At 41.6% G+C, this 25,849-nt stretch overlaps 1 protein-coding gene across 1 annotated transcript in view; it reads left to right on the top strand.

Moving 5' to 3' along the window:
* Window positions 1-25,505, top strand: part of PDE7A (phosphodiesterase 7A) — a 91,299-nt gene extending 65,794 nt beyond the window's left edge. The window contains exons 5-13 of the mRNA XM_081111239.1: window positions 1,301-1,364; window positions 8,961-9,056; window positions 11,487-11,587; window positions 14,621-14,752; window positions 14,956-15,047; window positions 17,786-17,930; window positions 18,464-18,560; window positions 19,417-19,497; window positions 23,750-25,505. Coding sequence (XP_080967365.1) covers window positions 1,301-1,364; window positions 8,961-9,056; window positions 11,487-11,587; window positions 14,621-14,752; window positions 14,956-15,047; window positions 17,786-17,930; window positions 18,464-18,560; window positions 19,417-19,497; window positions 23,750-23,928 — 987 coding nt within the window. The 3' untranslated portion in view covers window positions 23,929-25,505. The remainder of the gene's footprint in view (window positions 1-1,300; window positions 1,365-8,960; window positions 9,057-11,486; window positions 11,588-14,620; window positions 14,753-14,955; window positions 15,048-17,785; window positions 17,931-18,463; window positions 18,561-19,416; window positions 19,498-23,749) is intronic.
* Window positions 25,506-25,849: the final 344 nt, after the last annotated feature.

Genomic DNA, 25,849 nt, shown 5'->3' with positions numbered 1-25,849 from the left:
TCTTTACATGTTTTAAAAGAAATGTCTTAATGAAGGTGGAAGTTAGATGAACTTTTCTTTTTAGCAAATGAGGATTTTTAATCTTATGCTTCTATATTTTTAGAATTATTATATATATATACACACACACACACACACACATATATATATACACACACAGACACACACATACATACATACACACACACACACACAGGATTTTGTAAGTTTGTGTAGATAGGGCTGGAGTACCTTTATGATAACATTAAAGTGAAAAAACTTGCTTCTCTCTTTGATAAAAGAAATCAGTGGAAAGTGTTCATGCTTTCTTTAAACTTTAAAAAGTTTGCAAGGTCGTCTTTTTGGAATGAGAATGTTGATTTGTGTATGATTGGTTGTTGGTACTATTATAATCTCTACTAGTGGTGTCTTAGTATTGCTTATGTTAATCTATGTATAAATGTATACAACAATGAACTTTTGGAAACAAAATCATATTTTTTTCTTAAAAATAAAGTTTGCAGAACTTTCATGTTACAAATATATCGTGTAAAAATAGAATCTACTTGGTTTTTAAAGTCATTGTGGTATTTATTTGTTTGGCTGAAATACACATCAATCTGAAAACTAATGTAGTAAATGCTATTGTTTTATAAGGATATTTAAAGAATATAAATAAATACCCATAATTGGGAGTGTTTTCTAAAAAAATGAGTAAAAATTTAAGCTTAACATAGTATAGATGTCAGGTGCCCAGGTTCCAGAATCAGGCCACCTGATTTAAGACCCCAGCTCTATTATTTTTAGCTGAGCAAGTTAGTTACTTTTTGCTTGTTTCCCCATCTATAAATGAGGATTGAAAACAGTGCCTACTCGATAGTGTTGGTGTGAATAGTAAGAGTATAAAGTACTTGAACAGTACCTGGTATAGTAAGTACTCAGTTATTATAATTTAGTTTTACTAAACTTTTAAAATCTAGTTTCTAGACCATGCAACGTAAGAACCATACTTCTGTGATGTAAATTATGGTAGAATTCTTAAAAGTTTGTAGCAGAATAGAGTAAGTTTTAAAAAACACTAACCTTACTTATACATTTATTCATTGGAAAACAATAATATTTGGTTTTTCAAATTGAGTTTATCTTTGTATACATTTTTTGGAACCAGTTGGAAAGGTAATGATTAAAAAGATAATGATATATAGCATTTCTTAGAGTAAATCAGTCACTTTCCATTTTCATTAACTTTTCTATGAACCATCTACTAAAGATAGTGTTATTGAAATTAAATTACAGTAGGAATGTTTGGTTTTCATTTCAGTGTATGCTGGGAAAAGTTGGAAATTGGAATTTTGATATCTTTCTATTTGATAGACTAACAAATGGTAAGTGAAGAATTTGACTTACTTGAATCACTGTGTTCTCTGGCTGCTGCGTTGCTGGTACAGCCTCTGGCGGGTCGTTGCTTCCTCTGACTTAGGAGCCTCTGCTGCCAGGGGGGCGTCATGTTGTCTCTTCTGTATGACTGATTGATAAGCCTAGAGCCAGTCTCGTACATTGCGTTGTTGATTATTACTCTTAGCAGTAATAAAAAAACCAGCCACCATCACTTGGCCATCCCTCCTTAAGGCTGCTGTTACTAATAACCCCCAGTGAATGTTATCTCGTGTTCTTGAACTTTCTTTTTTGGTTTCTTTTGGGTTGCGGCCATTTACAATGACACCTTATGACCTGTGTTCCAGCTTGGATAGTGCAGCTGTGGGTCGATGCCGGCCTTCCGAGAGACATCCTTCCCTCTAGGTCTGTGGCCCTCGGCTTTTCTTTCTCGGCTTTTCACACTGGAAAGGCCGGGTGCTGCGCTCCCCTCCTTGGCCGGCTGGGGAAGAGCTGCAGCTTCCTAGGGGGCGTGTCAGAATCTGCAGTGTGTGTGGTTTAAAAAAAACAGGTGATTCTGCTCTGTTCACACTCTCCCCCCCCCCCCCCCCGATTTTTTTGTTGTTGGCGGGGAGGGTTCACGTTTCCTTATTCTCTTTGGGGATCAGTTTTACTTAGGGAAAATTTTTGGCATAAAAAAACGGGTGCTACATGTAGTTCAACTAGACCTTGTCCCTTATGTCTGTCTTTAATACATACATACATGCATACATGCATACATGCATACATGCATACATCAGCGTGGAGAGCACACTGAGGAGGCCAGTCCTGGCTGCTCAGAAGGAAATGATGTGCTCTGAAGGCACCCCCCTTTTTATTTCCCTTTGGAATGAAGCTCCTGTCGTAAGGAAGCCAAATGTGGGAAAAGGACAAGCAAATACAGCTTTTTTCATCTTGAGGGGCAGTGGTCTAGCTTTTTAGGACGCTACATCGTTCCCACTGAGTGAAAATACCTTTGTGTTCACTGTTTGTCTAGTGACTAATGATAGGAAATAGGCAAAATGGTAAACAGTGAAGTTTGCCTCATCTGCAAAGCCTCCCTCTGCGGCCCTTTTGTTTTGCCTCTTCTGTTTCTCTCCCACCTCTCCTTGGCCCTTTGGTGACTAAGTGTGGTGTCCTTCTCCCTGGCCCCGCGGTGGGCTGCTCACACAGGAAAGGCTCACATCCTTTGCACAGCGACCCTCCCTTCCAGCCTCTGTGAAAATACAGATAGTGAGGTAACAGGTGTCCGCTTCTAGGTCCGGAGAACGCCCTTTCCTAACTCAGCACGAGTCTTACTTATCTCAGGATAATATGGAAAACAGTGCACACTTAAGACCTTCACGGTTTAGCCTTATAAAGCCCTGTATGTCTAACAGTTGAGAGCCTATGATTAGTCTACTGGACATTTGTCACTCATGGAAATATCTCTAAATGCATTTGTTCACAGCGCTAGTCGGGGCTGGGTGATGAGCAAGTGCAGGCGGCAGAAGTGAAAGCCCACAGGGCCACAGTAGCCAGTTAGCGCTGTGCTCTGTGTAACCTCCTCAATCCTTTGTGGAGAAGAGGGCGGAATGGTTTCTTTGTAGGGTTGGTTGTTAGGGTTTAGTAGAAGCCGCCCATGGTTAGCTACCCATCTGTGATTTTACAGGTGGTGGTATATATGTATATATATACACACACATTCATTCCATAAACCATAGCTACCCAAATGTTACAGGAATTCTATACGTGAAGAGAGATACTTGGGAAACAAATCAGAGGAAATTCCTTTACTTGCATTCCTTAATTAGCACTGCTTTCCTTTCAAAACTGCTCATCCTGACCTGAATTCTGGATGATATATGTACATGGTTTCCAAGTGTATAGTTTTCCCTTCCTGCGTTTGATCCCATGCTTGCTGTATTTCTTACTCTGGTAATTTCCAAATGCTGTTGTAAGGAAGGCAGGGAGGAGGCAAGCTCAGTGATTCGCCAGGACACATGGCCCCGGCCTGTCCACGGCAGGAGGAAAGCAGTTATTGCTGGTCGGATACATCTGACGTTCCTCCCACGGGAATGAGTGTGAGATGATAGGAGATGACAAGATATGCCTGTCACCCCTGAAGGCTACCTGGCGCGTGAGGACCCTGGTCACCAGGCCTGTGTCCTGGGGGTAGCCTAACCCTGTTGGCTCCCATCTGAGTCACATTCTGAAAGCTGTCAGGGCCACTGTACCTTTGGCAGTTCTGTCCTTTGATATATGTTTATGAGGGGAGCTTTTTTAGCAGTACAATTTTTTCCAACAACTTGTTTGTTTCCATTTTCATATAAGTCCTTTTGTGCCTGTTTCTTGTTTAACACATCACTTGTTTTGAAATGTTTCATTGACTTGTGTTCTTATCCACTGGTATTAAATAGTCCATTAGTGTCTTATAAACTGAAAATGGGGGAAAAATGCTACATGCAGCTTTTCCATTCAATGTGGGTGGCATGATCTGATCTGACTGATTCTTGTCAGATTCCTGGAAAGTTCTTGGTGCAAGACGTTACATGTGTTGCTCTCTACAGTGTGTTCAGATTGCAGATGAGGGTATTTACCAGTAGATTGCAGCTTTCCTGAAACTTACTCTAGAGTCTAGTAGACCCTAGAAATTGGTTATTTATTTCATTAGGTTAGGAAAATGATTTTGGGAGAACCTATCAAAACCTAAATATACAGATTGTATATACATTTTTTATATTGAGGTTATAATTGACATATAACATGTTAGCTTTAGGTGCACAGTATAATGATATGCGAGATATATATATATATATATATATATATATATATAATCTCAAAATAATCACCACAGTAAGTCTAGTTAACATCTGTCACCCCATTGTTACAATTTTTTTCTTGTGACAAGAACTTTTAAGATCTATTCTCTAAGCAACTTTCACATGTGCAGTACAGAATCATTAACTATAGTTACCACGCTGTGTATTACATGCCAAGACTTATTTATATTTTATTTTACAATTGGAAATTTTTACCTTTTGACCCTTTCCCCCATTTTGTCCACCCCCAGCCCTGCCTCTGACATGCACAATCTGTTCTGTCTGTTGCGCTCAGCTTTTGGTTTTGGTTTGAGATTCCATATATAGGTGGGGTTATACCGCATTTGTCTTTCTCTGACTTATTTCACTTAGCATGCTCCATCCATGTTGTTGCAAATGGCAAGATTTTGTTTATTTACTTGAGGCCCCGTGCACTGGTGGGGTCCCTCAGCCTGGCCTGTGGGGATCAGGCCAAAACTGGCTCTCTGACATCCCCTGAGGGGTCCCGGATTGTGAGAGGGCGCAAGCCAGGCCGAGGGACCCCACCGGTGCATAATCCCCACCGAGGAACCCCTCGGTGACCCCACCGAGGGCTGCAGGAGGGCTCCAGGGTGTGTCCAGCCTATCTCGCCCAGTCCCAATCGACTGGACCCCAGCAGCAAGCTAACCTACCAGTCGGAGCATCTGCCCCCGGTGGTTAGTGTGTGTCATAGCAACTGGTCGAACAGTCGGAGGGACAATTAGCATATTAGGCTTTTATATATATATTGATTGATTGAATTTATTGGGGGGGCATTGGTTAATAAAATTACATAGGTTTCAGGTGTACAATTTTATAATATAGCATCTGTATATTTTATTGTGTGTTCACCACCCCAAGTCAAGTCTCCTTCCATCACATTTATCCACCCTTTCTCCTCTTCTACTTCCCTCCACCCCTCTTGCCCTCTGGTAATCACCACACAATGTTCTCTGTGTCTGTGAGGTTGTTTTGGGAGTATTTTGTTTTGTTTTTGCTTAATTCCTTTACCTTTTTCACCCAACCCCTCTCCCCTCTGACAGCTATCTGTCTGTCCTCTGTTTCTGTGAGCATTTCTATTTTGTTTGTTAGTATATTTTGTTCATTAGATTCCACATATGAGTGAAATCATATGGTACTTGTCTTTGACTGGCTTATTTCACTTAGCATAATACTTTCCAGGTCCATCCATGCCTTCGCAAAAGGTAAGATTTCCTTTTTTTTAACAACCAAGTAGTATTTCATTTTATTAATGTACCACAGCTCTTTTATCTACTCACCTACTGATGGGTAGTAAGGCTGCTTCCAAATCTTGGCTATTGTTAATACACAGCAGTGAATATAAGGGTACATATATCTTTTTGAATCCATATTTTGGGTTTCTTCAGATATATTGTCAGAAAGTAGAATTGCTGGGTCATAAGGCAGTTCCATTTTTAATTTTTTTTTCTCTATACTACTTTCCACAGTGGCTGCAGAGTCTGCATTCCCACCAACAGTGCAGGAGCGTTCCCTTTTCTCCACATCCTCTTCAACACTTGTTGTTGTTGGCATACAAATCAATGCAACAGAATAGAGACCCAGAAATAAACCCATACCTTATGGTCAATTAATATTTGACAAAGGAAGCAAGAACATACAGTGGGGTAAAGACAGTCTATTCCAGTGATGGCGAACCTTTTGAGCTCGGCATGTCAGCATTTTGAAAAACCCTAACTTAACTCTGGTGCCATGTCACATATAGAAATTTTTTGATATTTGCAACCATAGTAAAACAAAGACTTATATTTTTGATATTTATTTTATATATTTAAATGCCATTTAACAAAGAAAAATTAACCAAAAAAAATGAGTTCGCGTTGTCACCTCTGACACGCGTGTCATAGGTTCGCCATCACTGGTCTGTTCAATAAATAGTGTTGGGAAAATTGGATAGATAATGTGCAAAAAAATGAAACCAGACCGCCTTCTTACACAATGCATGAGAATAAATGGATTAAAGACTTAAATGTTAGACTCTAAACTAAAAAAAATCATAGAAGAAAACAGTAAAATCTCAGACATTTCTCTTAGCAATATCTTTTTGTATCTCCTTGGGTAAGGGAAACAAAAGAAAAATAAATAAAAGGGACTACATCAAACTAAAAAGTTTTTGCATAGCAAAGGAGATCATCAACAAAATGAAAAGACAATCCACTGAATGGGAGAACATATTCACCAATAATACACCTGAAAGGGGCTTAATATCCAAAATTTATTAAGTACTTGAAAACTAATCACACACACAAAAAATCTAATTTTAAAAAATGGGCAAAGGACCTGAATAGACACTTCTCCAAAGAGAACATACAGATGTCCAACAGACATGGAAAGATGCTCAATGTCACTAATCATCAGAGAAATGCAAATGAAAGCCACAATGAAATACCACCTCACACCTGTCACAATGGCTATCAACGTTAAATCAAGATTTCCTTCTTTTTTTTATGGCTAAATAACATTCCTTCTTTTATGTTACTTCAATAAAATTCTATACACACATATGTCACATTTTCTCTATCCATTCTTCTAGCTATAGATACCTAGGTTGCTTCCTAAGTATTGGCCATTGCAAATAATGCCACAGTGAACACTGGGTGCCTATATCTTTTGGAATTTAGTATTTTGGATTTCTTCATATAAATAATCAGAAGTGGAGTTGCTAAATCATATGGTAGTTCTATTTTTAATTATTTTGGGACACCTCTGTACAGTTTTTCATGGTATCTGCACCAATTTACATTCCCACAAAGAGTACCCAAGGGTTCACCTTTTTCCACATTCTCATCAACACTTACTTCTTGCCTATTTTATAATCCCCATTTTTACTGGTGTGAGGTGACATTGTCGTTTTGATTTACATTTAGTTGATGATAAGTGATGTCAAGCATCTTTTCATGTGTCTGTTGACCATCTGTATGTCAGGTGGAAAAATGTTCAGATCCTCTGGTCATGTTTTAATTGGATAGTTTGTTTGAACATGCATTCTAAAATATCTATGAATATACCTCCCCCAAAAAATTGGTTGTTACAACAGCAGTAGCAGAAATATAGCTCACTTTTTCTCAAATACTTCCAAACCACATAGGCTCATGTTTGTACCAGTAGAGTATTATCAGGATTTGAATGCATTTTAACTTTTAATTTTATAAAAATAAAAGATTTGAAATGGTTTTTCCCCCCTTTTGAAGATGATATGCCAGGTAGTTTTGAAAAAGAATCTCTTTTGGGCTGCCACATTATTTACAGTGTTGCCCATGCAAATATTATTCCAATTAATTAACTTTTTTCCTCAGCCATGAGCTTCTGTTGACAATTGTTTAGGCAGTTTTAGATAATGAATTTAGCCCAGTAGTTCTTTATAATCCTTCATAAATATTACTAGAAATTTTCAATGTGGAGCTAGTTATGTCTTTTATTCATTTTTTGTAAGAATCATCAATTTTTTTAGAGAATACTAGAATAGTGTCTATGTTATTGTTCTTGTCCAAATGTTGGCAGTAACTATGAGCTTATACTCCTTTTAAAACACAGTCTATTTAATTGTTAATACAGCATATCAGTCCTCTAGAGAAAATCTTCAAAAGATTGAGAAATACAATGGAAGGTATAAGAAATGGAGAGAGAGTTGAATCTTGGAATGAAAAACTAAACATTATAAAAACTGGTAGTTTTTCCAAATTTAATTTATACACGTGGTGTGGCTCCAGTTGTCAGTGACAAAGGAGTGAGTTGAGGATGAAGATAACCCCGTTGCATGTGACAACACTCCCAGAAAACTCTGTGGGGGAGCAGAGAGGGTGACAACTAGAAGGGCCAAGAGAGCCGGGGATTCTTCATTGTTTCAAAGATAAGAGAATCTAGAGCATGTCTGAGTGCCCATCATGCTGAGCAATATGAGAAGGGGGAGGAGGGAGGGATGTATTGATTCAGTGGAACTGGGGATGGGGGAGCGGGGACATGGTAGATGTATGTGATGGACCAAGGAAGGTTCCTGAGAAGCTGTGGAGAGGTAGAGGTGTTATTGGCTTTTGAAAGAAAGGGGTATTTGAGGGCTTGTGTTTTTTTTCTGTGAAGTATGAGGCTGTTGAGGATGAGGGGGTGAATAGGATGTGGTTATGTCAGTAGTTTGAGGAAAGTAGAGAAAGCTTGAAAATAGGCATTTTGAAAAGTCAAAGAACCATTTCACTAGAAAAACATAAGATTGCTAGGTATCGTATTGTCTATGAATGAATAGGTAGAGAATTCTGTCCCGTTTTGTTAGAATAAACACAGCCTCCACCTAACCAGGTGCAGCCAAGATCGCTTGCTCTGGGACATCTCTGTTCGGCTAAAGCAGGTGGTTGAGGGGACGTGTAGGAAGTGGTTAAGTGCAGCCATTTTTAGGTGCTTTGGGAAGTTGACTTAAACTTAGCGTGGGACAATTTTCAAAGTTTCTATTGATTCTGATTATTTTGGTGTATTTTTTTTAAATCAGTCTATTAAAAGTTTATCTTCCAGTTTACCTGGTTGTGCAAAATGAAACAACAAAAAAGTTTTTTCTTAGAATGGAAAAAAAGATGTGAAATTTGAAGTTCATAACTGGTCTAAGAATTTGTAAATTTTAGACAGACAAAAAGGAATTAGTACTTCATATTGTGTATTCAAAACCTATATGCAATTATGTTAGCTACTAATATCTCCTTTCTCTGTCTTTTCTCTTTTTTTAGGAAATAGTCTAGTAAGTTTAACCTGTCATTTATTTAGTCTTCATGGATTAATTGAGTACTTCCATTTAGATATGGTGAAACTTCGTAGATTTTTAGGTAAGTAATTCTAATTCATTTAGCAGTAGTAATAAGATGTATACAAGAACTTTTTAAAATTTGGTATTAATTAACTATTGATCTAAAACAAACCACTCCATATTTAGTGGCTTAAAACAACATGTATTATTGAGCTCCTGGGTCTGTGGGCTGTGCATGCTGCTTCCGGTCCTGCTGCTCTCTGTGCGTCTGCAGCTAGCAGCCCAAGAACTGGGGCTGACCTGGCGCAGCTCTGAGTGGTCTCCTATTAAGTTAAAAGAATGCAGAGGACTTTGGCACCATAATAGATTCACATTAAGAACAAAAAAGAAAGTAATCTTTATTTTAAAACTAGGTGGGGGGAGTCCCTCAGCCTGGCCTGCTCCCTCTCACAGTGCAGGGCCCCTCTGGGGTGGTCTGACTGCCGTCTTAGGCCTACTCCCCGCAGAGGCAGGAGAGGCTCCCACCACCGCCTCTGTGCTTGCCAGCCGTGAGCCTGGCTCCTGGCTGAACGGCGCTTCCCCTGTGGGAGTGCACTGACCACCAGGGGGCAGCTCCTGTGTTGAGTGTCTGCTCCTGGGTCAGTGTGTGTCATAGCGACTGGTCATCCTGCCATTCAGTCGATTTACATCTTAGGGTTTTATTATATAGGATAGGATAAGCTGAGCTTGTTCAAAGTGGTGTTCAGTTTCCAGAGAGAGCTGGTGACCTTGGCCCCCTTCACTTCCCACCTGTGCCAGCAGCCGGGCAGGGCAGGTGGAAATGGACTGCACCTGGGGTGAGAGCTACGGAGCCTCGGAGCCCAGGGTTGGGGCCTGGGGAGGAATTGGGATGACTCTGCAGTCAGGTCTACATCAGCCACGATTTCCTGACAAAGATGCCACATCTCTGCCCTTTTCTAAGTGTTTGAAGGGTAAAACTTTGAAGATGGGGTACATTGCACTTAGGTCTCTTAATTTGACAGTAAACTTGAAAGATTATTTGGAATATGTTTAAACGTGCAGGGTAGCATTTACCTAAGACTGCTCTGCTTAGGGGAAAGTTGAAGCTTTTCACCGAATAAAGAAACATGTTAGGAAAAAATTGGTAGCATAGCATGCGGAGTCTTTCTTTTTTTTTAAAGGAAGAAGACAATGTTTTCTTTCCTCTTAAGTTCTAAACTAAGATAAATTTATTACCTAGCAACTTTTTAAAAATACATTTTTACTGATTTCAGAGAAGAAGGGAGAGGGGGAGAGAAAGAGAAATAATCAGTGATGAGAGAGAATCACTGATCAGCTGCCTCCTGCACGCCCTCTACCGGGGATTGAGCTGGAAACACGGGCAATGTGCCCTTGATCGGAATCGAACCTGGGACCCTTCAGTCTGCAGGCTGAACCAGCCAGGGCTTGAGAAACTTTTAATGCACATTTATTTATAAATCGTCTGCCTGTGATACTGTACTAGTATATTATATAAATTATAAAACACATACAAAAATAGATGGTACAAAAGTACTTAAAAGGCTATTTTAAATGATGGGTTTAAAGTAAATACAGAATCCCAAGTCTTTTTCCCGCTCACGGATGGATTACAATCACCACCTTGGGGCTGGCATGTTCCTCAGAGACCTCTAGGTTTTAGCATGTCTTGCTGTTGGCCCCCCACCCTCCATCCCCATGCAGATTCGCTGGCACCACGGGTAGCTCTCCTGCTAATTCTGGCGCACCTTTTTGTGATAGCATAACAGACACAGAGGGAGAAAGAAGATTAGCATCAGGTCCATCCCTACAAACTGAAAAACAAATTCCAGGTCCAAAACCCACCGCGTGATGAAGTGCCCACGGGGTCACTTTCATAGACACAGTATTTGCACTGTTTCAGTGTCATAAAGATTTTTGTTCACTGATGAATTTCTAGTACCACTTAGAACAGTATCTGGCACAATAAATACTTGTTGAATGGTACTTTTTTACTAAACTGAGATTCTTTTGGTCTCTCATTCACATTTTAAAAGAGAAAGTATTTTATAATTTTGACATGAATACTTCCTCATTTAAGTTTCAAACAAGCCTGGCCAGTGTGGCTCAGTGGTTGAGCATCAGCCCGTGAACCAAGAGGTCACCAGTTTGATCCCAGGTCAGGGCTCGATTCCCAGTAGGCGGCATGCAGGAGGCAGCCAGTTGATGGATGATTGTCTCTTATCATTGATGTTTCTATCTCCCTCTCCCTTTCTCTCTCTAAAAATCAATAAAAACATACATTTTTAAAAAGTTTCAAACAAGTTATGAGTCAAAATGGTATTGATTCTTTAGGTATCCATGTGAGTGTGGGTGAGTATCATCTCTCTGAACCTGAACAGTTAACTGATGCCACATGGACAGTGTCCGTGGGAACTGTGATTATCACAGTTTACTTGTCCATGCCGCCATTTACCATTAAGGGGGGGTGGGGGGCTTTCCTTCGTTGCAGTTATGATTCAAGAAGATTACCACAGTCAGAACCCGTACCACAACGCCGTCCACGCTGCGGACGTCACTCAGGCCATGCACTGTTACCTACGAGAACCCAAGGTGAGGCGCTGACATGACAGCAGGTGACGATCCTCAGAGCGTCTCTGCTTTATTTCAAATACTTTTCCCTAAGTTAGTGACTTGACTCAGAATCAGAAGTTTCCTTCACAGGACTGAGATCTAGCAGGATCAAGTTTCCAAAACAGGCTGTATCTGTAGGCGCAGCTACTGGAGAATTGGGGTGGGGGGGGGGGTGCTGAGGGAGCAGCTGCAGGAGGCCCAGCGAGGGCCAGATCCCTGGGGCTGTCTGACACCCACCTGCATTGAAGCCTGCCCCTGAGGGAGTAGGGAGCTGGCTGCTGTGTGAACATGAACGCCTGGCGCTGCTTCAGGGCTCCTCGAGGGGGTGGGCACACAGTCCTGGGTGGGACGGGTGGGGCTGGGAGGGCCGCTTAGAATTAGAAGGACTGGGGTCTGGTGTCCAGTGCATTTAGGAAGCTGTGCAGGGAGAGGAGCCATGGAGGGGAGTGATGGAGGCTGTGTGGGCAGGCTAGGCAGGTGGTAGAGCTGGAGGCTCCTGAGAAGAAGGCAGGAGAAGGAGCGTTTGGGGCAGGGAGGGTAGAGATGGGAACTTCCGGTTTGAATCTGGAGACAAATTTAAAAAATACAGATTTTTAAAGCATGGCTCACTAATCAAGAGGAACAAAGGCACATATTTGTGCGATATCCAAATGGGTGCCTGATAGACAGGTGGGTAAGAGTCTGACATATAGGAGAGAAATCAAACAGAACTTTTAAAGATTGTTTTTTTCTTTTCATGTTTCTCATGTTAATGATTCACTCTTTAATCTACCTGAGATTGTTTGATGTCATGTGTAATCATACATGAATTTTTTTTTTAGTTTAATTCTGGATCACTGGATTCTCCCAGGATAGTACATATCTATTCTTCTGCCACTTCCCTCTGTTGTAGTTACCATAAGAATATAACATTTGCATGTTGCTTAATTATTTGTTGATAAGATATCCACAGCCTTGCCCACATGTTCTGGGTTGGGAGGGGAGGTTGCTCTGTGTGCAGGGTGCTCCGAGAGTGTGCCTTCGTTCCTCTTGATTAGTGAGCCAGGCTTTAAAAATCTATTTTTTAAATGCTGTCACAAATCCTGAAGAAATAATTTTCTTCAACAACTTCTCCCCATTCTTTGAACTTCTCCACATACCAATTATAAGCAATACAAAAATAAATAATAAATATTCTTGGCCTTCTGACAGCTTACAGTTTTCCAGGGGATTCAAGCCCTTAGATGTTGAGTTTTAGTTTTCTTTTTCAGACTGAAATGAACTTGACACAAGGGTGGAAAAAGATTCATTCTGGCATAGAAAGAGAATATTAAAATTGGAGTCAAAATTTATCTAAATTAAAATGTTTCCATTTTCATCTTTATCATGTGTAATGTATGTTAGTTCAGTATCATGATCTATAAGTAAGTGTACCAACATTGGTGGTGTATGATCACATTGTTTATTGCCAGGGCACAGGGTCATGCAAGTTTAGAGAGCATTGACCTAACGTTCCCTCAGGAAAAGCATGTCCTGCTGAGTGTTATCATGGCCGGACATGTGAAGTGCTGTAGGAACACAAATCAGCCATGGCCAGGGAGAGGCTGCAGGCAGAGAAGAGGGGTGATGGGGTGGTCAGGGGAGTTGGGCCTGAGATGAGGAGCAGTGGCCCAGTAATGAGAAGGGATTCATGAAAAGCAGACGGTACATGTAGCAAGATGGTTGTTTTTTATCACTGAAATTTTCAGTCAGGTAACAAACTTTTTTCTGTGATTATTTTATTGTATCGAGTAAGATTAATAATGATGATTCGGAGCAGCAGTGTAATTGTTAGCTTGCAAGATTGCCTTTTCTGATGTGTGCACATTGTGTTCGCTGTTCTGAGTGTGCCATCCACTGGGAGAGGCTTGAGTTCAGACTGGACGAGGACTCTGCTCTCTGATGACCCAGTAGCCTCTGTAGCCCGTGGGGCCTCAGAATAACCTCATTTTTAGATTCTTAATTGGGATCCAGTAAACAATTGCAGGTCAGCCTCACACGGGGCACCACTTCGCCGGGGCGGACCGGCAGACCCTGAACGACGGATGAATAATTACTCTAATACACGTTTCTGTGAAAGAGGGGGCTAAGGTACTGCTTGGCTATCGCCGCCAAATAGCCCTGTTCGCCTGCCTCCTTTGGCTTTTATTGTCAGAACAGCTTGATCTAAAATTAACCTCTAGCTACAATCAGCAGGGTAAGTGTCCTTGAGAAAGTATATGCTTCTACACGGTCGGGTGTAAAAGACTAAACAGAGATTCTAGCAAAACACCCCAGGGATGGGACTTGTTTGGAAAAGTCTGGATCCCCTGAAAGACCTTTCGGAGAATCCTCCTTACAGACATTCCGACCAAGTTTTGTGCTTCTCCACAGTCTTCTATAATAATAAAAGCATAATATGCTAATTAGACCAGACATCCTTCCGGACAACCTTCCAGATGAAGCCGGGACTGCGAGAGAAGCCTGGGCCCCGGGTACCAGAGGGAAGCCGGAGCCGGCAGCCGGGGGAGGAAGGCCTACTCTTGCATGAATTTGGTGCATGGGGCCTCTAGTTAGTTGGTTGATAAAAATCTGTTAAGAGGGTAGATCTCATGTTAAGTGTTCTTATAATAAAAAAAATTTAACCTCATAGGTCTTTTCTGTTTGCTGTAATGGCTGTGGTAATAAAAACATACAAACCTGTGTTTATTGCTTCAGAACTATTCTTTTTTTTCAAATATTTGAAAAAGCCATCTTTTTTGAGATGGCTTGTACTTTGCCATTGTGATTAAGCTTGTTTAAAATGAAGCTGTGGAAGGACGAGCTGTCCGATCTGCCCTCTCAGTGTCTGAGGAGGCCAGCCCAGCAGGCCCTGGCGGCTTTAGCCAACAGTCTGAAAACCAGGACGGGAGGGCACTGGCAACACTGCCATTTTGGGGCTAATTGAAACCTGTTGCAGTGGGACAGAGTTGATTTCAAATATGACTGTAATTAATCTTCTTTTGTCAACATCAGCTTGCCAACTCCGTAACTCCTTGGGATGTCTTGCTGAGCTTAATTGCAGCTGCCACGCATGATCTGGATCATCCAGGTGTTAATCAACCTTTCCTTATTAAAACTAACCATTACTTGGCAACTTTATACAAGGTTAGTGCCATTTTATCATCAACATTTAATATTCTTGCATTCCTGAAAATGTTTCATGTTTTCAAGAAGTGAAAGTGGTTAACAAATGTTAGGATTTTAACCAGATTAATATTACTCCCAAATAATTCTTTATGTTCAGAAAGAGATTTATTACCATTAAATAACTCAAATATGCTTTTTTTTTTTTTTTTTTTTCCCTGTAGAATACCTCAGTCCTGGAAAACCACCACTGGAGATCTGCCGTGGGGTTATTGAGAGAATCCGGTTTATTCTCACATATGCCGTTAGAGAGCAGGTAGGCTGGATTCAGACAAATTTAATTTGCTGTGAACTATGAAAATTAACCTGGCAAAACAATTTTATAAGGTTTAAAATTACATTATTATGTTCAAGTGTTCCATAATTTTCAGGTTTGGGGGGAGGGGTTGTTAAATTTAATGGGTAAATTATTTTATTTTAAAAATTTATATAAAAATTTTAGTAATTTAAACCTGTTCTACAGTACAGTTAATAGGATATTTTTAGTGAATTATTATGAAAGATCATCCCATGGATTTGAGTACTATATAAAACTCATTCCAAACGCACAATGGTTCAATCACAGTTTACTGCTTATTTATATAAATAGTATAACATATTTCCATTTTGTGCTAATTTAAACAAAACCTTAAGTTCTAGAAATAAATAGAAAGTAAACATTCTGTATAATAAATAGATTTATTAAAAATAAAGCTTCAAAACTGATAAGAAGTAAAAATCCTGCAGCTATAGGTCACTTCTGGAGCTATAGGATAAAATAATGACTGGAAAGAACAGAAAATACTAACTTTTTAAAATAGATCATTTAATGTTAAGCAGGCCATTTGAAAGCCTAATAAAGAGCATTAATGTGAATGAGCCCAACATGACGGAGGTTGCTAACAAACTCTCATGTCATTGCCCATAAGCAAAGGTTTAATAGTGACTGCCTCACAGAGAAGATGCCTTAGGAAAACCGTGTCAGTGGTTATGTAAACCAAGTAATTCTAGCAAAAAGGTGAGGCATGAAACTGGGTATTAAAATTTAAGTTACTATCACAGTTCTTTCCTTTTTCCCTTTCATGATTTAAAAACTTGAGTGTTTTGTGTAATGATCATAAGAAAAAAGCTGGACTTTATTTTTTATTTTTTTAAACTCTTTATTCATGGATACCATTTGGAGTTATGACAGTACTTCCGGTAAGTAAAATTATTTCTTGCTGAGTCCAAATATAAAAGTTGCTTAACCATACAGTCTTTGTATACAGAAAGTATCTTTTCCTTGACTAAGGTAGATTAAAATGTGTGCTTTGTTATGCCTTTTAATCATGTTTTGCATTTGATAATGAACCCCTGTTAAATTCTTAGATTTAATACAAGTAAAAACTGAAACAGGAACTCTACACAACAGCATTCTTTGGATGTTGTTTTTTTTCTGTATTTCAATATTGTGAGCCTTTTAATTTATTGACAGCTCTGATCATTATACAAAGATAATGTTTGCTATGGCCCATTGAAATAAAAGGCAGGTTTTTATTTTATTGTATTTTATTTTATTTTAATCCTCACCCAAGGATATGTTTATTGATTTTAGAGAGAGCGGAAGGAAAGGGGGGGGGGGAGTGAGAGAGAGGGAGGGAGAGAAAGAAAGAAAGGAAGAGATAGAGAAAGAAAGAAAGAAACATCTATGTGAAACACTGATAGGTTGCTCTGGCACATGCCCCAATTGGGGATGGACCCATAACCTTTTTGGTTTACAAGATCACGCTCCAACCAACTGAGCCACCCAGCCAGAAAAAAAGCAGGAATTTTTTTTTTTAAGTTTATTTCTCCTGTTATTTGATTTGAGACAGTTTTGTTTTTTTAATATCATGGTTTTTTTGTTTGTTTTGTTGTTATTCCTCATGAAAGATTTTTTTCATTGATTTTTAGACAGTGGAAGGGAAGGGGAGAGAGACAGACAGACATCGATGTGAGAAAGGCACATCGATTTGTTGCCTCCCATGTGAGCCCCAGCCAGGGCCAGGGATTGAACCTGCAACCCAACGAGCCCTTTACCAGGTAATCAAACCTGGGACCCTTCAGTACTCAGGCCAGTACTCTAACCACTGACCCACACCTGCCAGGGCTAAAATATCATTTTTTTAAAATATATTTTATTGATTTTTTTACAGAGAAGAAGGGAGAGGGATAGAGAGCCAGAAACATAAATGAAAGAGATCGATCAGCTGCCTCCTGCACGCCCCCCAGTGGGGATGTGCCCGCAACCAAGGTACATGCCCTTGACCGGAATCGAACCTGGGACCCCTGAGTCCGCAGGCTAATGCTCTGTCCACTGAGCCAAACTGGTTCGGCATATATATATATATATATATATATTTTTTTTAATTTATATTAACATGTTACCTTTTACCTTCCAGAAAATTTGGGTAGTCATTTAGATGATTGACTCTTGAGTATACATATACAGCTATATACAACTGCTGAACTATACATATAATTGAATCTAAACTTTCTCAAACATTTTGGTGGGATTTCATCAGGATTTAATTGGACATTTTAGTCAAAATATCTATAGGAGTCGGTTGTTGGATGGGCTCTTTTCCCTCCTTTTGAAACTTCCTTCTGCTTTCCAGATCGCAGGCACCAGGAAAGAAACCCAGAGTTGTTTACCCTCAGCACATCCCAGCAAAGAATTTTCACAGAAAATATACCAATCTTATTGTTTTTTATAGGCAAATAATTCCACCTTGGCTGGAAAAATAAAAGGCACTCTTTTGAGGATGTTTGCATATTAGTATTTCTACAAACTCTTGGTTTTAGTTTTGATTATTTTAGTAGTTTTTTTATGCATTATTTAAAATTCATTTTTTGTGATAGGTTAAAAGTTGTGTGGCAAATAGAATATATTAGGGCTCTATAGAGTTTTCTGAATATTAAGTTTAAGGAAGAAATTAATAAGTAACTATTTAATTGAAAGTCTTGTATTTTCTTTTTATATTTTTCTAATTCCAGGAAACAAATGGAGACTCAGATAGGTGCTCTGATATTGGCCACAGACATCAGTCGCCAAAACGAGTATCTGTCGTTGTTCAGGTCCCATTTGGATAGAGGTGACTTATGCCTGGAAGATGCCAGACATAGGCATTTGGTTTTACAGGTAAAACGGGGCTTGGAAAGATTCTGTTTCTGGGGTAAATCATGTGACTATTAGACTAAAGATGAAATATTCTAGTGTCGTGTTCAGAGTGGTTACGTTACGTCTGAGAGATTGTGGGGTTTCCTTCCCGGAGGGAGAGCCCCCTCCCCCGGAGAGCACCGTCGATTGGCATTGTTCACACTCGGGATTCCTAACAAAAACAGGTTTTGCAAGAGCATTTTGTTTTAATAAGTTCTCACTTATTAAAGTTTAAGAAAAGAAATTGACAGGAATTGGGTAATTATTTGTAACTTCCTGGTCACTCCAGGCCATGTGCGTGGCTGTACAGTTAGGTTTGCAGTCTTGCAGCATTTCTGGAGAAATGGTTGGTAGACCTAATAGGGTCATAAAAGTAACATAAAAAATGAATTTTCTGTTGCAGTATTTTCTCTTTTTTTAAAGGTGTTGTTTTGCCACTATTAGAGTAGATTTAAACTTATTACCTTTGGAATTTTACTTTTTTCTTAAAACAACATTACTGTTTTGCTTGCTAGATGGCTTTGAAATGTGCTGATATTTGTAACCCGTGTCGGACCTGGGAATTAAGCAAGCAGTGGAGTGAAAAAGTAACAGAGGAATTCTTCCATCAAGGCAAGTTACAGTATTGAATGCTAATTAATCTACTCAGCTCATTTTCTTAGCATCATATGAATAAAATAACTCGGACATTTATAGGAGGCTAGTGGTAGATATTTGATATTTTTAGTGACAATTTACAGTAGATTCACAGATAACCAATAACGAACAGACTGAGCATGTTTTTTTTTGTTTTCGTTTTTTTTTTTTTTAATATATTTTATTGATTTTTTACAGAGAGGAAGGGAGAGTGATAGAGAGTTAGAAACATCGATGAGAGAGAAACATCGATCAGCTGCCTCCTGCACATCTCCCACTGGGGATGTGCCCGCAACCCAGGTACATGCCCTTGACCGGAATCGAACCTGGGACCCTTCAGTCCGCAGGCCGACGCTCCATCCACTGAGCCAAACCGGTTTCGGCCTGAGCATGTTTTGTAAATTAGCAGTTCTCTCCAAATCGTCAGATGTGTGTGCCTGCTTTTATGAATCGGCATCCATCAGGTTGGAGATTTTGCTGACCTTACTCCTCCTGTCCTGTGTGGAGGGCGTGGCCATATAAGATGTTTTTGTGATTTAAACCCAGGAACCAAGGATCTTCATTTCATGCACCTTCCTTTTAGAAACCTAGGATTTAAATTAAAATGCTGGCAGAACCACATGTTGGGGTAACACACCCGGTAGAAGTCTTCCCCCTCCATTGGAGACCGGCTTTGCCATGTGTGAGTGACGCGGAGGACCACCTGGGAGGCTCTTCTCCCGGGGAGTAAATGCGTTGCCTTTTTCTAAGGAACGGACAGGCGAGCTGTGGGCTTCAGCTACAGGCGGTAGGTGTGCTCCACAGTAACAGTCTGTCTCTCGTTAATTTCTAGGAGACATCGAGAAGAAGTACCAGCTGGGTGTGAGTCCATTTTGTGATCGTCAGACTGAATCTATTGCCAACATCCAGATTGGTAACTATTCGTAGATACGGGCCAGTTAGAAAAGTGCCACTGATTGTAACTTTGTCAAGAAAAAGAGACACTTGAAATATAGGATATTACGATTATGCTCATTTAAACAATCTAAAATTTTAGTCTTGTCTTATTTTGCTCTTATAATTACTCTCATTTAACTATAGGTTGTAAAACATAATTTTTGCAGAACATGTAACAGCTCCTTTTTTGAGCCTTCTAAGGTGGAAATACGCTTTTGCCTCGTGGAAGCTTTTTGCATAATTCTGGGGCATGAAAGGGGACCCCTGTGCTGAGTGTGATGTGAGAGCAGTTGGCACTGCCTCCTCTTGGTTATCACGGCCGGTGGTCACAGTACCTCCTCCACCTCTCCCACGGGCCTCTTGAGATCGTGCCTCGATTTGTCCCTTCAGTCTTCGCCCCAACAACTTGCCTTCATTTACCCAGAGCAGCCTAGGACCCTCCAGGGGCCCCCACGTCCACGCTGCGCCTTCAGCCTCATGGGCTCCTTTCCCTTGTCCTGTCCTCCGGGCAGGCAGCGTCCTCTCCCGGGCTCTCAGGGCCCTCCTGGCCTTTGTGACGTGCCCCTGAGCCAGCGCTGCAGCAGGGCTGAGGCGCTGAGAGCCATGAGGGACCGTAGCTGGAGGAAGAAGCATTAGGAGGCTGCTGTGATGGGCGCTGTGCAGTGGTGGCAGGAAAGACAGGCGTGGGCCGGGCGTGTGGGGTAACCCAGCAAGGTTTCGAGGAATGACTAATTTTGGTCGCTGGTATGCAGTAGGGCCTTTGAGTATTGGACTGAACATAGTGAAATGTGTACACAGATTTTAGAAAGATAAAGTTTCTAGAAAGTCAGAAGATAGCATAATACTGTGGCATAAGACTCTGAAAAGAGGACTGCGTTAGGCTCAGATTCAGAAATGTAATTCCTGTGTCACGGCAAAGGGTCCCGTGTGGAAGACAGTGGGTAGTATCTGACTTGCCTGCGGAGGGATGGTGGAGATGAGTCTGTGGGAAGGGGGTGTGGCACAGACGGGGGTGGGGGAGGTGGGAACGCGGCTCAGCCAGGAAAACTTAGGTTTTCAGAGGGTAAGACAGGACGTAGATCTGCTCTGGCTCTCAAGGAGACTTGTCTTCAAATGTGAAAGAATAGAGGGAACGGAGGCCAGGGGAATGGGTCGCCAGCTCACTCTAGCTACTCTGAATGGCTTTGCCTAATGGGAGAACTTGCAAATGAGGTTTCTAAAAGATGTAGTATTTAAAAGGGAAAAGGAGCCAGATACCTTAAACCAGTGGTTCTCAACCTTCCTAATGCCGAGATCCTTCAGTACAGTTCCTCATGTTGTGGTGACCCCAAATTTCATTGTTACAAAATGAATATAATTAAAGCATAGTGATTAATCACAAAAACAACATGTAATTATATATGTGTTTTCCGATGGTCTTAGGCGACCCCTGTGAAAGGGTCGTTCGACCCCCAAAGGGATCGCGACCCACAGGTTGAGAACCACTGCCTTAAACTGTTCTGTAGGTCTTGTCAGTGTTGGAAAATTCTGGAATGGATTATCAGAGGGGCAGGGATAGGTAAATGATAGTAATAGTTCACATCTCCTGACTCCACAACCACCACGGGACAAGTGATGCTGGTATTCTCTTGTTCAGATAGTTTGTTTGCCCAGTTAATACAGTTAACAGGGGTTGGGCTTTCTGATGTCAATCCCCAGGTAAAGGGGGCTTAGGAAGATTCTATTTCTGCAGTAAGTCATGTGGCTGTTAGAACAGATTCTGTACTAAGCAGTGATTACTGGGAGCCAGCACAGTCAGTACATAGAAGTCATGTTTCATTAATAGCGTTTCCTTCTGTGATGGGAATACTAGTTTCCTTGACCGAGAATATCACGTACTGGTAAGAGCAAAGCATTTGGCCAGGCGTCCATAGGGCCTGTGCGGATGCTCGAGCGCGTGGCTAGTGCAGGTCAGCAGATTCACAGGCGGCTGAGCAGCTGGCGGAGTCCTGCCCTCCGCGCAGGTGCTGCATGGCTGTGTCCACGCCCCAGCCTATTCATTTTCATCAGCTACTTAAGACCTAAAATACATTTTAGGTTAACACAGAGCCAGAAGTGGTAGTTAATGTGTTTGATATTAGAGGCACCCATTTGGAAGGAGGAGTCATGGGAAGCCCGTGATCATGAGGCTCTGCGTTTGGTGCAAAACTCCAGCTGCTTGTGCCTGAGCGTGGCCCCTGGAAGAGACGGCGCTGGGTGGCTGGCCCTGCCTGGCCCTGGTGTGAGGACGGCACCCAAAGCTGCCGTTCGGTGCTGTGGAGGCATCTTTTTGTGTTTGTCTCCTTCTCACAGAACGCAACTCCTTGAGGGCAGATCTGTGGCCTTATTCACTGCTCTACCCCGGCCACCCAAGGCAGTGCTGGCACATAGTAGGTTCTCAGCTGCTGTGTGTGAGGGAAACAGAAGAAATGGAAGAAAGCCTTATTTCTGACCTGGCTGCTATTTCAGATTCCAGCACTTGTACACTTAAGGAAAGTCAACCATCAGACCATACCTGACTTTTCTAATTAACAGTATTGGGTGCTGCCTGCTCTAGTGAGATTTGTTGGCTGAATGGAACCTGTGTTTTCTATGGTCAACTTGGTCTTTTGCTGCAAAGACAAGGTTTTAGAGAAGAAAAATTAAAAGCTGGCTTACACAAGCAGTGATAGAATTTGGATGTACATTTTCCCTGTCCTTAACAGATCAAAAGTTAGGAAGATAGCCCTAACCAGTTTGGCTCAGTGGATAAAGCATCGGCCTGCGGACTGAAGGGTCCCAGGTTCGATTCCGGTCAAGGCCATGTACCTGGGTTGTGGGCACATCCGCAGTGGGGGTGTGTGCAGGAGGCAGCTGATCGATGTTTCTCTCTCATCGATGTTTCTAACTCTCTATCCCTCTCCCTTCCTCTCTGTAAAAAATAAAATATATTTTTTTAAAAATGTTAGGAAGATAATGTTATTTGTTTCTCCTAATATACATTATTTCATTGATGAGGCATTTTCTGGGAGGCTTCCCCTCCGCCCGCCCCCACCTCCCGGTGTAAGATACTCTGTAGCATTAAATCAGACATAAAGTACACTGGAGATGCAGACAGCCCTGAAATCACTCCTTTTCTGACTATGAATTAAGGAGATCAGTATAGGAGGTATTTATAAAGTAGGACCCTGGTACACTTTTGATGTCCACTTTAATAATTGCTTTAATCTCCTCTGTTCTTTTTAGACTCATAATTTTTGTCAGAAATTTGGGCTTATGTGATTCTAAGTTAAATAAAAGGGCTTATAGTCCTAACCAGTTTGGCTCAGTGGATAGAGCATCGGCCTGGGGACTGAAGGGTCCCAGGTTCGATTCCGGTCAAGGGCACACACCTTGGTTTCAGGCTCCTCCCCAGAATGGGCCCTGGTCGGGGTGTATGCGGGAGGCAACCAATTGATGTGTTTCTCTCACATCGATGTTTCTCTCTGTCTTTCCCTCTCTCTCCCATTCTCTCTAAAAATCAATGGGAAAATGTCCTTGGGTGAGGATTAAAAAAATAAAAAAAATAAAATGTCTTATTGTAATCAGACTCAGTGTGAAGATTACCATCCCTGCGGGTGTAAAGAGGGGCACCCCTGCTCCCCTGCCGTTCTCGCCTCGTCCGCAGTGCTGGCGTAGCCCCCTCTTGGCCTCCAGCCGCCTCCTGGCGACGCCCCTGCTTGGCGCTTCCCGTCCTCAGCCAGCATGGCCTCGTTTGCTTCCATAAAAGGACGCGGTTGTGCAGCTGAGAGGAGCCATCAGAACGGTTTGATATATTTGTCAGTTCACCCTTAATTTGCTTAAGAAATAGATTCTTCAGAAAAGACTTGTAAATTTATACACAAAAAACCTTTTGAAAAATAAGGTTTAGGTAACATTGGAACAGGACTTGAGAGTAAACACTGTAGAGACGTTTTAAAGATAAAGTTTCAGCCCAGCCAGCGTAGCTCAGTGATTGAGCATCGACCTCTGACCCAGGAGGTCACAGTTCGATTCCCAGTCAGGGCACATGGCCAGGTTGGCCGGCTCCATCCCCATTGTGGGGCGTGCAGGAGACAGCTCGTCAGTGATTCTCTCTCATCATTGACCTTCCTATCTCTCCCTCCTTTCCTCTCTGAAATCAATAAGAGTATATTTTTAAAAAATAAAGTTTCAGAACATGCGTTGATGCCTTTTTCTCTTTTTTTCTTAAGGTTTTATGACATACCTAGTGGAGCCTTTATTCACGGAATGGGCCAGGTTTTCCAATACCAGGCTGTCCCAGACGATGCTCGGACACGTGGGGCTGAACAAAGCCAGTTGGAAGGGACTGCAGAGAGAACAGCCCAGCAGTGAGGACAGCGAAGCTGCACTCGAGGAGCTGAACTCATAGTATTACCTCAGGAAACCTGTTGTCAAACCCAGAACCGGGGACAGGCTGCCTCCTGGAGGTTAGAAGGTGGCATGGGGGCTGGAGGTGAGGGAACTGACTCGGCTGCAGGTTTCCAGGTGGATGATGCCAGGATTTCCTCTGCCGGCCACTTGAACCCACTTTTTAATTATGAGGCCTGAACACAGCAATATGGATGCGGCCGCGTGTGAAACCTGATCTGCAAAGCCTGCAGGCGTGACTCCAAAGGAGACGCAAAGGAAGTTCTGCCGAGTGCCAGGTGTTGCTCACAGCATCTACTCTGCGAACATGAAACTTGAACTGAACCTTTCAGCAGAAATCTCTTGGAATCTAACCAGTCTCATGCAGCCTCGTGTGTCTGTACCTCCCTCCAAGGTCTCTGAAAAATGGAAATGTGAAGTGCCCAGCTCTGCCGCCTCTGGCCAGACTTGATGTTTACAAATCCACTCTGAAATACTGGTTCTACATTTGCCTTGGAGCATAATTGCTAAGGAACCACTAAGAATTTTAAAGATCAAACTTTCAACTGCAGCTCCTTCCCCCTGGTTTGCCTTTCTTCTCCTTTGGATGCCACCCAGCCTCCCGTTTGCCCTGGTTTTATTTGTGCACTGAAAACCGTGCACTACCACAGCGTGCGCCACGCTTTCCCGCCAGTGCTGTTTGGCAGTGCACTCTTTAACGCTTAGTTTTAATTTGGGCGGGAGGGGCAGAGCAGTGTCCTAGCTGTATTATGATTCCGCAGTGGAGACATTGCATGTTGTTTTCACTCCTGTACACTTGACCTGCACATGCAAGAAAAGGTGGAATGTGTAAAACACCATAATCAGCTCAGGGTATTGCCAATCTGAAATAAAGTGGGATGGGGAAGTGTGTCCTTCAGAGCAAGGGTCCTAAAGCCCCTTTCGCTGCAGTGAGAGGTATGTTGTGTGTGGATGGGCGGATGTGTGTCTGTGTGCATGTTGTGCATGTGTGACTGTGCATGTGTTCTATTTATCCTTGTGGGAGAGGATTGGACATGGACGCTTTTATTTATTTTAGAATGTGACGTGAGCAGCCACACCTGGGGGCGGGGGCGGGAGCTGTGACAGATTGCTCCAGTTGCCTTAAACTATGCACAAAGCTAAGTGACCAAACTTCTTGTTGTGATTTGAAAAAAGTGCATTGTTTTCTTGTCTCCCCCCCTCCCTTTTTTGATGAAACGTGACCCTTTGATGGGCCTTTTGATGTGAACAGATGTTTTCTAGGACAAAAACCTAAGGACTAATTTTAAACTTAAAACATTCCACTTTTGTAATTTGTTTTAAATTGTTTTATGTATAGTAAGCACAACTGTAATCTAGTTTTAAGAAAAACCAGTGCTTTCTTTTAGTTCAATTGTATTTCCCTTGTTACTGTAAAAGACTGTTTATCAATTATGTTTACAGTTTGTTGCAACAGCCATTTTCTTGGGAGAAAGCTTGAGTGTGAAGCCATTTGTAAAAGGCTTTGCCATACTCATTTTAATATGTGCCTGTTGCTGTTAACTTTTGATAAATAAAAAGCTACCTTTTCACATTTTATCTTTGATATTTACCTTATAATCCTTTGGAAATCATAATGCTAAATTTCTAGGAAATCAAAGCTGTAGCTTCTTGGCTGTAGCATTCACACATCAGATGTGTATTCAGGCAGAGCTGGGTGCAGGCACAATCCTCTGGGGTGATCTGCACCTCACCGCTGAGCAGGCTGAGGCCCTGGTTACCACGTCTGCTCAGAGGCCAGCTTTTGAGCCCAGACCTCTCGACCCCACACAGCCTTTTGTTCCCACAGTTGGAAATTGCATAAGACTCAGCACCTCTTGCAAGTACTGCAGTACTACTTACTTGTATTGGCCTTTTTATAGTAATAAGAAATGGCCACTTAA

This window comes from Myotis nattereri (assembly GCF_964212035.1).
Source record: "Myotis nattereri genome assembly, chromosome: 17".
Classification (NCBI taxonomy): domain Eukaryota; kingdom Metazoa; phylum Chordata; class Mammalia; order Chiroptera; family Vespertilionidae; genus Myotis; species Myotis nattereri.
The sequence above is the reverse complement of the archived record's forward strand: the minus strand, read 5'-3'. Positions and strand labels throughout refer to the sequence as shown.